The sequence below is a fragment of the Chiloscyllium punctatum genome, chromosome 40 (genome assembly GCF_047496795.1).
Source record: "Chiloscyllium punctatum isolate Juve2018m chromosome 40, sChiPun1.3, whole genome shotgun sequence".
Lineage (NCBI taxonomy): Eukaryota > Metazoa > Chordata > Chondrichthyes > Orectolobiformes > Hemiscylliidae > Chiloscyllium > Chiloscyllium punctatum.
The window spans coordinates 47,361,901-47,374,333 of NC_092778.1; the positions used below are offsets into that span (position 1 = coordinate 47,361,901).

The following is a 12,433-nucleotide window of genomic DNA, read 5'->3' on the forward strand; positions in this document are numbered from 1 at the left end:
GATTGAGTTCTGAAGGGGTTCGTTATTCTGTTCTTAGTGTTTCATTGTGTAATTTTGTGAATAAATTTGTCTGTTTTAAAACATGGTAGTCAACCTAGCTAATTTACTCTGGGTAATTTTCATTGTACACTTACCGAAACAAATTGCAAAGTTATGGTCTGGGTTGACTGCTCAAGAATGTTTTGAGTGCTCTGGCCTAGTCCATAACAGTTACTACTAGAGAAATACATGAAAGAATTTTTAAACTTGTATGTTTTGATTCTGCAATCCAGTAACTAATCAGAGGGACTTAGAATCTTAAATAGCAATTTAAACTCTTGTTTAAGTTTCACATTCACTCAGTTGTGAAGTAAATGAGGTGATGAATTCAAACAGTGTGAAAACTAATTTAACGGATAACATTTGTCTTTCGGACCTTAGCAACACTTGCGTAAATGGATGGAGGTGGTCGTTCTTACACACAAAGGAGGACAGAGAAGTGATGGCAATGTGAGTTCTGAAATCTGGTTTATTGTTGAATAAGTTTTACTACAACATTTTGTTTAGGCAAAGCTTTCTGAAATAATGCTGAATGTGACCTATTGTGACTAATTAGCAATTTATTCCTATGAGTCCATTATAATGAAGCCTATGGAGTTGACTGTTACCTGATAAGTGATTATAATTTGTGGAAACTTTTGTGATTAATTGTTTCAAAATTGCCTAATTAAATTTCACTATTTTAAACTAATTTTAAGTTCTTTCATTTTTGTGAACAATTAACTGAGAAGAATGTTCCCGAAGAAGCATTAGGCAAGTTTCCATTCTGAATAATCGTTATGTCTCAACAACAGTAATATTTTAAAACACAACGGGAAATCTTTGGTGATAGCAAAAACTTAAGTTTTAAATATTTAGTTTTTTTTCTATCTCTTCTTGCAAAGTCATATGTTGTAAATGCACAAAATCTATAACTAAACTGAGTTTTTCATTTTTTTCTCTTTTGTGTGAAATAGATGTTGCTGGTGAGGCCAGCATTTATTGTGAATCCCTAAATATTCTTTAATTGAGTGGCTTATTAAGTCACAGCATTACTATGGATCTGGTGTCACATGGAGGTCAGACCAAATACAGATGAAAATCTTTCTTCCTTTAACCGTAGTGCACCAGATTGGTTTTTATGGCAATAAATGATAGTTTCATGGTCACCTTTACGGAGACTAACTCAATATTTTTAATTCATTAATCAAATGTAAATTCTGTCAGCTGCCAAAATAAGGTTTGAACCCATATGTTCAGATTTTTAGTCTGGACTTCAGGTTTGCTAGTCCTCTCACTATGCCACCATATCTCTAATGGTGAATGCTGACTTCAATTTACTGGACCCATTTAAAAAGATAAGCAATGTTTTAATTCTGCATGCATCATGTTTACAGCTCTCACTCACTCACTGGCTGGCACTTCTGCCTCTTGAGTCATAAGTATGTGGCTTCAAGCTCAATTGAAGAGACTTGTTTTTAAAAAAAAAAATTCAGGCTGATACTCCTGTGCCAATTTTGAGGGAATGGTACACTGTAAGAGATACTGTATTTCCAGTTAAATCAAGACCCTGCCATGCACTTAGTGGATGTAAAACACTGGCATTGTTCTCATAAAGAACCGATATCTTCTGGCCAATATTCATTCCTCCAATTAATACTGTCAAAACTAACATTCATGTTAGATTCTGGGATTTTGCTCTGTGCAAGTTGACAGTTCTTAAATTTCAAAAGTAGTCTATTAACTGGAAAACGGCTCAAACACACTGAAGATGTGAAATATGCTATAAATCGCAGGTATTTCTCTTCTCAATGTCTGGTCCTTAGCCATTTGGGGGAACATGGGAAATTTAATACCTGTGTCCTAGTTGTCAACTTTCATTTGTAGAATTCGTGTTGTGTTGATTCCTCTTGTAAAAATTCTCCCTCGTGCATTAAATTTTAGTGGCTTACCACTTCACATCCTCCTCTGACTTCAAGAGCTAAAGAAATAATTATGGCAAAGCAGTTAAATCTTTGTGCAGATATGTTTCACAAGACACACTTTCTTCAAAGCAATCAGTTAATCGCATTAAAATTGATGGGCTCTGATGTCATCTTGATGCCCTTGTATTATTAGATAGAGTAACCCCAGATTTTGAAGTACGAAAGCCAATGTATTATTTTGCATGGAAGGAAGTACCATTGGCCTTAGGAACAAGATTACAGCATTTCTTTTAACACTCGGTTTCTGGTAATTGATTTTAACTAACATTTTTTATTTGTGCTATAATAGCATTTTTCTTTGTCTTTAAATTGCTTTCATAATGTATTTTAGTTATTGTAATTTTTGTTGATTCTTAAAGGAGGCCATTAGTCCCACTGTGCTTGTACTGGCTCTAGAAAGAATTATCTGAACAGTCTCAATCCCCTTTTTCTTTCTGTAGATTCTAGGGTATAGCAGCTAAATCTAAGACAGCTCAAGTGTGCCCAACACCTTAACAGTCCAATCATTTGCACTAATGATGTCATTTGAGTTCCTTCCACATTATCATGCAGCAAACTCTGAACACTTTCCAACTATGGTGAAATTATGTTTTGATGAATCTCTGGGATTACATTAATTTATACATTCATTCATTTGCTCAGTCTCATTTATTGCAAGTAGCACTTATTGTCTGTCCTATTCGATTTCTTTTTTGTCATGACTTTTGTTTTGGTTTAGCCTGCCATGGAGGGGGTGGAGGTGAGAATTCTGGTAAAGGCTGTGAGTGCAGCAGGAAACTATCCAGTGGTGTTGTGATGTCTTCTCTGTCTTGTATTGAGCTGTTTTAGTAGTGCGTTCGTTCAAATTGTGAATTTTGTTTGAAGTTGCAATGCTGTGGAACCCTCTGGTGGTTGTCTTATTTGTGACCTTGTGGCGTTGAATCTAAAGTGTTTAAAAAGTCAAGCGCATGTGAAGTTTTTTTATTTTAGAAATGACATTCAAAGATTTGATGAAATTATCTGTGGGATCTTTATTTAGTACAAAAGTATTTCCCTGTATTTCTTCCCCTGAATGCTTCCACTTGCGTATATTGCATGTCTCCCAATCAATATTTCTTGGGAGGACCATACAACCATTTAAGAAAAACTGCTTTGTGGTCTTAACAATTGCACAAGAAAATAAATCCATTGCCACAGTGATGTGTTTTTTAAAAAAAAGTTCAAAAGTGTAGCACATTACTTTATGTCGAGGGTCATATCTTATGTGTACCTACACATTGAGTTAAAAACAACCATTGTCATATTATATTAATTATTAATTATTTTATATAAACTTGTCATATGTTGGGGCATACCTTTTTTGAAGTTCTTCTGTTGTTACATGTTAATCTTCTTCTCCAAGCCTCTTCACCATCTAGTCAATCCCTGCTCCATCTATGTCATGAGGAGCATATGTCCATGTCATAAGGAGAAAAGGAGTTCGTGGAATGTCTGCAAGATGGTTTTTGGAGCAATTTGTGGTAGAGCCCATTAGGGAACAGGGTGGTTCTGAATTTGATGTGTAATAAGGCAGACTTAAGGTTAAGGTGGAGGAATCCCTGAGGGCAGTGACCACAGTAAGATAGGATTCACCATTCAGTTTGAGGGGGAGATGCTTGAATCAAAAATAGTTGGTTGTTTTGAAATTGCAGTTAAGTAAAGCTAATTATAAAGACATGAGCGAAGAGCTGGCCAGAGCTGCTAAGAAGGGACGCCCAAGCAGGAGGAATGGGCGGCACGGTGGCACAGTGGTTAGCACTGCTGCCTCACAGCGCCACAGACCCAGGTTCAATTCCCACCTCAGGTGACACTGTGTGGAGTTTGCACATTCTCCCTGTGTCTGCGTGGGTTTCCTCTGGGTGTTCTGGTTTCCTCCCACAATCCAAAAAATGTGCAGGTTAGGTGAATTGGTCGTGCTAAATTGCTCGTAGTGTTAGGAGAAATGGGTCTGGGTGGGTTATGCTTCGGCGGGTCGGTGTGGACTTGTTGGGCCAAAGGGCCTGTTTCCACACTGTAAGTAATCTAATCTAGTTTCTGCGGTTAATTTGGGAGGCACAGTGGAAATCCATCCCAAGGAAGAAGAGACACACTAAGGAGGGGAGGAGGCAAACTTGGCTGACAGGGAAGTCGGTGCAGCAACAAAGCAAAAGAATTAGAGTATAATGTGGTGAAGGTGGAAGTGGGTACTGCAGATGCTGGGGATGAGAGTTAAGATTAGAATGGTGCTGGAAAAGTACAGCATGTCAGGCAGCATCCGAGGAGCAGGAGAATTGATGTTTCGGGCAAAATACTTTCATCAGGAAACCCTTCCGGATGAAGGGCTTTTATCTGAAATGTCGATTTTTCCTGCTCCTATAATGTGGTGAAGTGAGTGGGAAGCTTTTAAAAAAACTGGCAGAGGGCAACTTAAGGTGGGGGTGGGGTGGTGAAGATGAAATAGGAGGGGAAGCTAGCTAGTAATATAAAAGAACAGTTTTTTTTTTAAGATATATAAGTTAAGAGTGAGGCAAGAATGGACATTGGACTACTGGAAGCAGGTTGGAGAAATGATCATGGGGAGCAAAGACATGATGAAAGAACTGAATAGGTACTTTGCATCAGTGCACAGTGGAAGACATCAGTGGGATACCAGAACTTCGAGAGTCAAGGGGCAGAAGTGAGTGTAGTAGCTATCATTTAAGGAGAAAATGCAGGGGAGGCAGAAAGTTCTGAAGGGTGGATAAAGTATCTGGACCAGATGGACTACAACCCAGAGCTCTGAAGGAGATAGCTGAGATTGTTGTGGTGATCTTTCAGGAATCACTGGAGTCAGGTAGGGTTCCAGAGATTGGAAAATGGCTAGTGCAAGACTCATGTTTAAGAAGAGAGGGAGGCAGGAACACTACAAGCTGATTAGCCAGATGTCTGTCATTAGTAAGATTTTTGTGTCCATTATTAAGGATGAAATTGCGGAGTTCTTTGTTTATGGTAAAATAGGGCTGAGTCACCACGGCTTTGTCAAGGGGAGGTCATGCCTGACAAATCTGTTGGAATTCTTTTGAGGAGGTACCAAACAAGTTAGAGAAAGGAGAGCTAATGGAGTGATCAATGTGGATTTCCAGAATGCCTTTGACAAGGTGCTACACAGGAGGCTGCTAAATAAGATAAGATAAGATAGGAACAAGGAACTGTCATGGATTAGGATTGGCTGTCTGGCAGAAGGCAGAAAGTGGAAATAAGAGTCTTTTCCAAGATGGCAGGTAGAGTTCCACAGGGTGAGTGTTAGGACCACAACTATCCACATTATACATTAATGATCTAAATGAAAGAACTGATTGCATTGTTGCTAGGTTTGCAGATGACATAAAGATAGGTGAAGGGACAGATAGTGTTGGGGAGGCTGCAGAAGGACATGGACAGACTAGAAGAGTTGGCAACAAAGCACCAGATGAAATACAATGTGGGAAAGTGTGAGGATATGCACTTTGGAAGAATAGAGATGTAAGCTATTTTCTAAGTAGGGGAAAGCTTTGGAAATCTGAAGTACAAAAGGACTTAGAAATCCCAGTTTCCAATTATCTTAAAGATATCATGTAGGTTCAGTGGGCAGTTAGAAACATAAATACAGTGTTAGCATTCACTTTCAGAGAGCTGGAGTACAAGAGCAGGGATGTATTTTTGTGGCTTTAAAAGGCTCTCGTCAAACTCCCATTTAAAATATTTTGAGCAGTTTTGCACCCCATATCTAAGGAAAGATGTGCTGGTCCTGAAGGAGGTGCAGAGAAGGTTTACAAGAATGATCCCAAGGATGAAGGGCTTGTCATATAAGGAACAGATAAGGACTCTTAGTCATTACTCAAAGTTTATAAGGATTGGGGGGGGGGTTCTGATTGAAACTGATTCGGAGAAGCCTGAGTAGAGTGGATGTGGAGAAGATTTTTGTCAGTATTAGGAGAGGTTAGGAAAGGGATCACAGGTTACGAGTGAGAAGGCAGGCGAATGGTATTGAGAAAAGGATCAGCCATGATTGAATGGCAAAGCATTCTTAATAGGCTAGCTGAATGACCAGATTCAACTCCTATATCTTAATGGTCTTATATCAAGGAAGGATACTTAGTTAATTGGACCTTGCATGTTACAAAAACAACTAGGAACAGGAGCTAAGTCCGTTAAAATACGAGCTGATTAAGGTCTGCTTCATTTTCCCATCCTGACTCTTGATATCTCCCAATTCCTTTTGAGCCCAAAAGCCTATTAGTCCAAATATATAATCATACGTTACAAACTACTACTAATTTAATGGCAATATACAGGAAAGAAATAATTCTCATTTTAAAAAGAATTTCTCTGTGCAACCCATTTTTGGATTGATGTGCAGATATTTTGAATATGATATGAATATTCAAAGCACTAGTATGCTGACGGAAGCTTTCTTTAATGAGCAATTACATTTAAATTATGTAAGGACTCATCGTAATGAGTGATTTCATTTGTGTTTTATTTTTGCCACTCGTCTCCAGATTTCACTTGGGCAAGAAAATAAGTACCTCTTTCTTAGATTATCATTTAAAGGAAAATTATTTAAGAATTTGCAGATTATTTAAGAATTTTGTTGCGTGTTCAGTAATCAGATGACATTACAACATTTACCTGGGTAGCATGATCTTTCCAGGGTATGTTACAGAGTTTCTGCAATTGAAGAACTTGCACTACTGTGTGCATGTTTTCTGTTGACAGGAAATTATCGCTCTAGAAATGGGTAGAGTTATGTGCATAGTTAATGAACTGATGCTTTACATCTGTACAGTTATTTACGTTGATGTTTCTTTTCATAATGTTGCTAATTTGCTTGCACAGGAAATGAAAATCTGCTCGGCCATCATTAATCTGTTCCACTTAATTCCGGCTGCACCTCAGACTCTCGTGAAACCTCTTCTGGAGGTGGTGATGAAAACTGAACGGGCCATGCTTATTGAGGTAATTAAGTTTGATTCTGACCCTACTCAAAATTATAGTATTAAGATACTTTAACCAAATACGGATGTATTAATTTCAAAAGGCATAGATTGCTGGAAAGCACTCAGTGGGTCAGGCAACATGTGTGCAGAGAGAAAGGGTTAATTTCCAGAAGTTATGGTCAGCCAGGAAAGTGGCTGATCTTTTGAAGTAAATTGTGTGCTTACCTTGCTTGATGGCGGAGCTGAAAGTTTTATTTGGAAGGAGAGAAGATTCCCTCGATGTGATCTTAGTGTAGCTGTGCAGTGTCCTCTAACATGAATGACAAGGACAGATCAAGTGGTACAGTGGATAGAATTTTTACAGGGGGCAGAGTGGGAGGAGGTGTAATCTAGGTAGCTGTGGGAGTCGGTCAGTTTATAGTAAATGTCCGTGTTGAGTTGGTCGCCCGAGATAGAAATGGAGAGGTCTAGAAAGGGGAGGGAGGAGTCTGAGACAGTCCAGGCAAACTTGAGGTCGGGGTGGAAGGTGTTAGTAAAGTGGATGAACTGTTCAACCTCCTCGTGGGAGCATGAGGTAGCGCCGATCAGTCATCGATGTAGTGGAGGAAAAGCTAGGGGGTGGTGCCTGTGTTGCTGCGGAAGATGGACTGTTCCACATATCCGACGAAGGGATGGCGTTTTTACAGGGGGCAGGGTGGGAGGAGGTGTAATCTAAGATTCCTGAAGAAGGGCTTATGTCCGAAACGTCGATTCTCCTGCTCTTTTGATGCTGCCTGACCTCTTGCGCTTTTCCAGCTCTGATCGCCAGCATCTGCAGTCCTCACTTTCTCCCAGATAGAAGTCATGCCTGCCCAATGTGTCAAAACTAAGCGCTGCAGTATTTGTCACAATAGATTCAAAAGAGAAAATACATTGGAACAAAAATCTAACTCTGATAAATTTGCTAAACTTAAGTTTTTGCATATTTTTAAAAAGTCAGATAAATTAAATTATATCATTACAAATAATCAGATCCCTTCCACAGCTGATTTGGAAGTCTAAATGCCTTCCAGTGCACATTCCCTCAGTGGCCTGGATTTTAAATTGCTCTCAAAGTGACCGTTTCTGCCTGGAAGCACTGCTCCTAAAACATTATGACGTAAATGGTCGCCACTCTGTCTCTTGTGTGTATACTGGTTGTCAGCATCCACAACTCCTCTGCTTTTTCTACTTTTCCAGCAAACTTATTCTCATTCAATCATTACCTGATTGAAGACCTGGATTGAATCTGTCTCCACCATTCTCTTAGACCACGAATTCCAGAATGTAACCAGTTGCTGGATTTTTTAAATTCTTGAGTTGCTTTTTTTTCCCCTTCCCATGGGTGACATTTTGTTATGACTGGACTGACAGTCCAAGGTTTTGCAACTGCTGCTTCTTCCTTCTTATCCTGAGATTGACCAGAGTGACCCATTAACAAAAGCTGATACAAGCATGTCTTTCATAGTTGCTGGGCCTCTGATTAGTGTATTGATGGTGAACAGTGACAGCTTTGTCACCAGAAGCACAGGAAACACTTGTTTCTAGTTGATGACCTATTCTCAAAACTTGTTCTTGATTTTAAACAATATGGAAATTAATTTTTTTTTAAATTGTGCAATCTTTTAAGAAATTTAAAAGTGTAAGTAATGGTCATCTGAATGCAATATAGACACCTTTTGTGTATTGAACTGTGCTAGTTTACCGTAAATTCAGACTCTAGTTTCAGTTCACAATATTTATTTCTAGAACATGAATATGTACTAAACTTTATTAATTTTAACTCAATTTCCTGGACTTTGCCAGTTTGGATCTGTAATGTTCCAATTAAATAGATTGAACTATGTATTAATTTTCTTTGAAACTTTCCAGTTTAGAATCCACATAACTGTAGTTGTAACTTCTGTTATTGGAGCATTTGCCGAACAATAGGGCAGTGGTGAAAAAGCCTTAGGATCGTTTTAATGGGAAGGCATTATTCTGCTACCGAGCTAACACTCGGTGATCTCTGCAGGGGTATTACAAAGAAGGAGGGGCATGCTTAAGGCAGTGAAACAGGATTGGGGAGAAAATTATTCATGCCAACTTGTACAACTCCTTAGATAATGAACTGTTAATAGTTTATTCTTGATATGAAAATGTATTCACAGTCTGTAGAATGCTGATCTTGAGTGAACCTTCAATCTTGAACCGGACTCTGAAAAAGGCAGTTATAAATTTATGGCATTTTTATTCAGCAAATGAATCCCAGTACTGCTACTGGATAAAAGAATTTGTGCTTTACTTCATTTAAATTTGAAGTTTAAAAAATAAATCACATTTTGCTCTTTTATAGGCTGGAAGTCCATTCCGTGAGCCTCTGATCAAGTTTCTGACACGTTATCCGGCACAGACTGTTGAACTTTTTATGATGGAGGCCACTTTGAATGATCCTCAATGGAGCAGAATGTTTATGGTAATGCTCATATTGGTCAGGGCTTCCTCAGTCCCTTTTTTCAAGTTGGTGCTCCCAACTTCACTCTCAGTGAAGTGGATTATAGTCATGGTGTTATGTTTTCTTTCTTTAGTTGATACGATTGAATGTAAAAATATGGAGATGGCATTGAATTGGTCTTATTGATATTACAGAAACCTGGCTAATGGTGTTTGATAAGTCTACTCATTCTAGTTAATGAAACAGTCACTAAATTGGCTAACCTTTTGTTCTAAGATCAACTCTCTTGCTCCTTTCTAGAGTTTTTTAAAGCACAAAGATGCAAAGCCTCTCCGCGATGTGCTGGCTGCCACACCAGGCCGGTTTGTCAACCTGCTGTTTCCTGGTGCACAAGCTGCAGTAAGGCCTGGGTCTCCCAGTACCAGCACTATTCGGTTAGATCTCCAGTTCCAAGCCATCAAGGTGAGTAGATCTGCCCAGTTAGTTGACTGCTGCATTCACAACTTTCTCTTTCCCCGACTATACAGAATTTAATTGTGTTGTTGGGTCTACCACTTTTTTTTGAGTGCGTAAAAGTTTAAAGTGATCATATTAAATTTTATTATAATGTACATGCAGCCATGATGTAAAAAGTATTAGCAGTCATGGAATATGTAACAATGAAATTTATATAAAGTTGTTCTTTACAAATTGGGCAGTTCAGTTTCCTTGACAATTAGTGCAAAGTCGAAACTAGAATCTGAGGAATTCACCACAGATCCTTGAATCCTAAACTTAACCACCAGATAATATTGATTATTATCTTAAAGTTTGTGCCCTTGCAATTCCACATAATGTTGCAATTAGATTGTTTGAAACAGCATTCAACTTTTTGAGGCATTGAGGGGTGAAGTGGCCGTAGTTCTGTTGTCCCTTTTGCATTGATTAGCTTCATCCAAATTACAAAAGGAAAAATTTACTTCTGTCCCTCTGACCTCTGGAATAATCCCAGAATGAGGACATTGTATGGTTCCTGAATGAGCGAGTATTCAAGGTGGTCACATTGCTATGGATGATTTTGTCTGCTGAGAAGTTTAGTTGACTGTAGAAATAATGCAAACAGTTATTTTTGCAAGACAAGGGAAAGCATAACTTGCCAAGTTTCTCTGCTTTCAATTACTGATGACATTGTTAGTAGAAACCTCTTCGCTTCAGACTTCCATTATAATTGGATTAGTAATAAATATGTAGTTGCCCAGCTTGGGATAAAGACCCTGCACATCGAGATCAAAATCTCTTGCTTTCGGCTTACTCTGAATTGCCATGTTACTTTCTGGAAGTTTGTCCTCAGTTTCAGTTGAGTCAGGATCTTCTCTGAATCTGATTTGGTTTTGGGTTTATTTCCCACTCCAAGAATGTCAGCCTAGAGGTCAGGCTGGCATGCCTAATGTAGTATTATGTTGGAGGTACCAAATTTTGAGACTTTTAACTAAGGCTGTATTTGGGCTTTCTGATGGGTGTGAAAAACAAAGTGACAAAATAGACTCAAGGGAGTCCTGATGAGCAGTTGTGCCTCAACCAAGCCTTCATAATCCTCATTAACATGGGAATATTACATTGCTGGTTGTGGAAGCCTACTAAGTCAGAATTGCTAGCAAGTACAATGACTTACAATATACTTATTGACTAAAAGTATATGGAAAATGCTGAGATAGTGAAAGATGCCGTATAAATGCAAGTCCTTTCATTTCAAAATGTCTGATATGGAACCAAAACCTAATTTGATACTTTGGCGTGCTGTAATAAGCAGCTTTTTACTGTGCATATTGTCTCTTCCACTATAAACAGACTGTCACCACGTCTCTCAACTCAACCAGTGTAATAACGGGCTGGTACTGGAGATATATATGACGCAGGCTGAGATATGTACTTTCTCAAAGCTAGTTTGGCTTGGATTAATTTGTGATAAGCTGAGCATGTTTATTAATGGAAGTAAATCCTGTAATATATCCAGATTGATTTTCTTCTATTGATAATTTGAATAGCTCAGTATTTCCAAAACAGTTTGAGCCCATCATAATTGCAAGTAAATTCAGTTTTACAATCATTGCCAAGGTAATAGGAACTTGTGATGCCAGCTAATGTTAAAAACGGATCAGTCATATTTTGTTTTAATTTTAAATTTAATGCAATGTTCTTTCACTTAAGTATAAGCAGATAAGTCTGTAGATTTAGTTCTAATAATAAAGTAGAAGTTTATTGTGCAAAGCCAAACCAAGATATCTGTGTACAATACAGTTTGAAAGATTTCAAAGCAAAATGAAATGTCAAAACAAAATCCTATCTATTCCTCCAATACCACCACTTTACAGTTACACAAAAAGCAGAGAAATTACTGTTTTCGACTTAACCACCCCTTCTCAGTTGTTATCCTGTGAACTGAAGCCTTTTGTCTTGACCAGTCACAACTGACCGCTTCGACTTCCTCAGCCTTTTAAAAAAATCTGCAAAGTTGTAATCAGACTTTCCTGGTCTGTATGTCTTATAAAGTGCATTTTTCTACGAAGTTAACATATTTTCCTAATTGAGGAAAGAAATCTCCTTTCCTAGGAGACATTACATTTTCTGTGGTATAGTAAGGCAGGGGTTGGTGAGAGCAACATTAGGAAAATGAAGGTATTTACCGTCTCCTCTGTTTCCCAGACTGCAAGCTTTTTATTGTAGTTGCGTTCAGCTAATTTGTGCTCCACCAATTTTAATTTTATTTAACAGATTATCAGTATCATAGTGAAGAATGATGGGAACTGGTTATCTGGCCAACCTCAGCTAGTGAGCCACTTACGACGGGTCTGGGTGAGTGACGCTTTCCAGGAGCGCCATCGGAAGGAAAGCATGGTAGCCACTCACTGGAAGGAACCAAAGCTTCTAGCATTTTGCCTGTTGAATTATTGCAAGTATGCAATGTTTTCTCTTGAAAACAAAAGAGACTAATTTATTTCTTAAAATGGGTGATGTGAAGGGCTTTTTCCGTTGCATATTTCCAT

General features: G+C 38.4%; 1 protein-coding gene across 2 annotated transcripts in view; it reads left to right on the plus strand.

Moving 5' to 3' along the window:
* The window catches only part of trrap (transformation/transcription domain-associated protein), a 223,741-nt gene that overhangs the window by 72,941 nt on the left and 138,367 nt on the right, over positions 1-12,433 (plus strand). For both annotated transcript variants that reach the window (XM_072559829.1, XM_072559830.1), the window contains exons 31-35: positions 421-489; positions 6,858-6,977; positions 9,312-9,431; positions 9,711-9,872; positions 12,162-12,343. In XM_072559829.1, the coding sequence (XP_072415930.1) occupies positions 421-489; positions 6,858-6,977; positions 9,312-9,431; positions 9,711-9,872; positions 12,162-12,343 (653 nt within the window). The remainder of the gene's footprint in view (positions 1-420; positions 490-6,857; positions 6,978-9,311; positions 9,432-9,710; positions 9,873-12,161; positions 12,344-12,433) is intronic.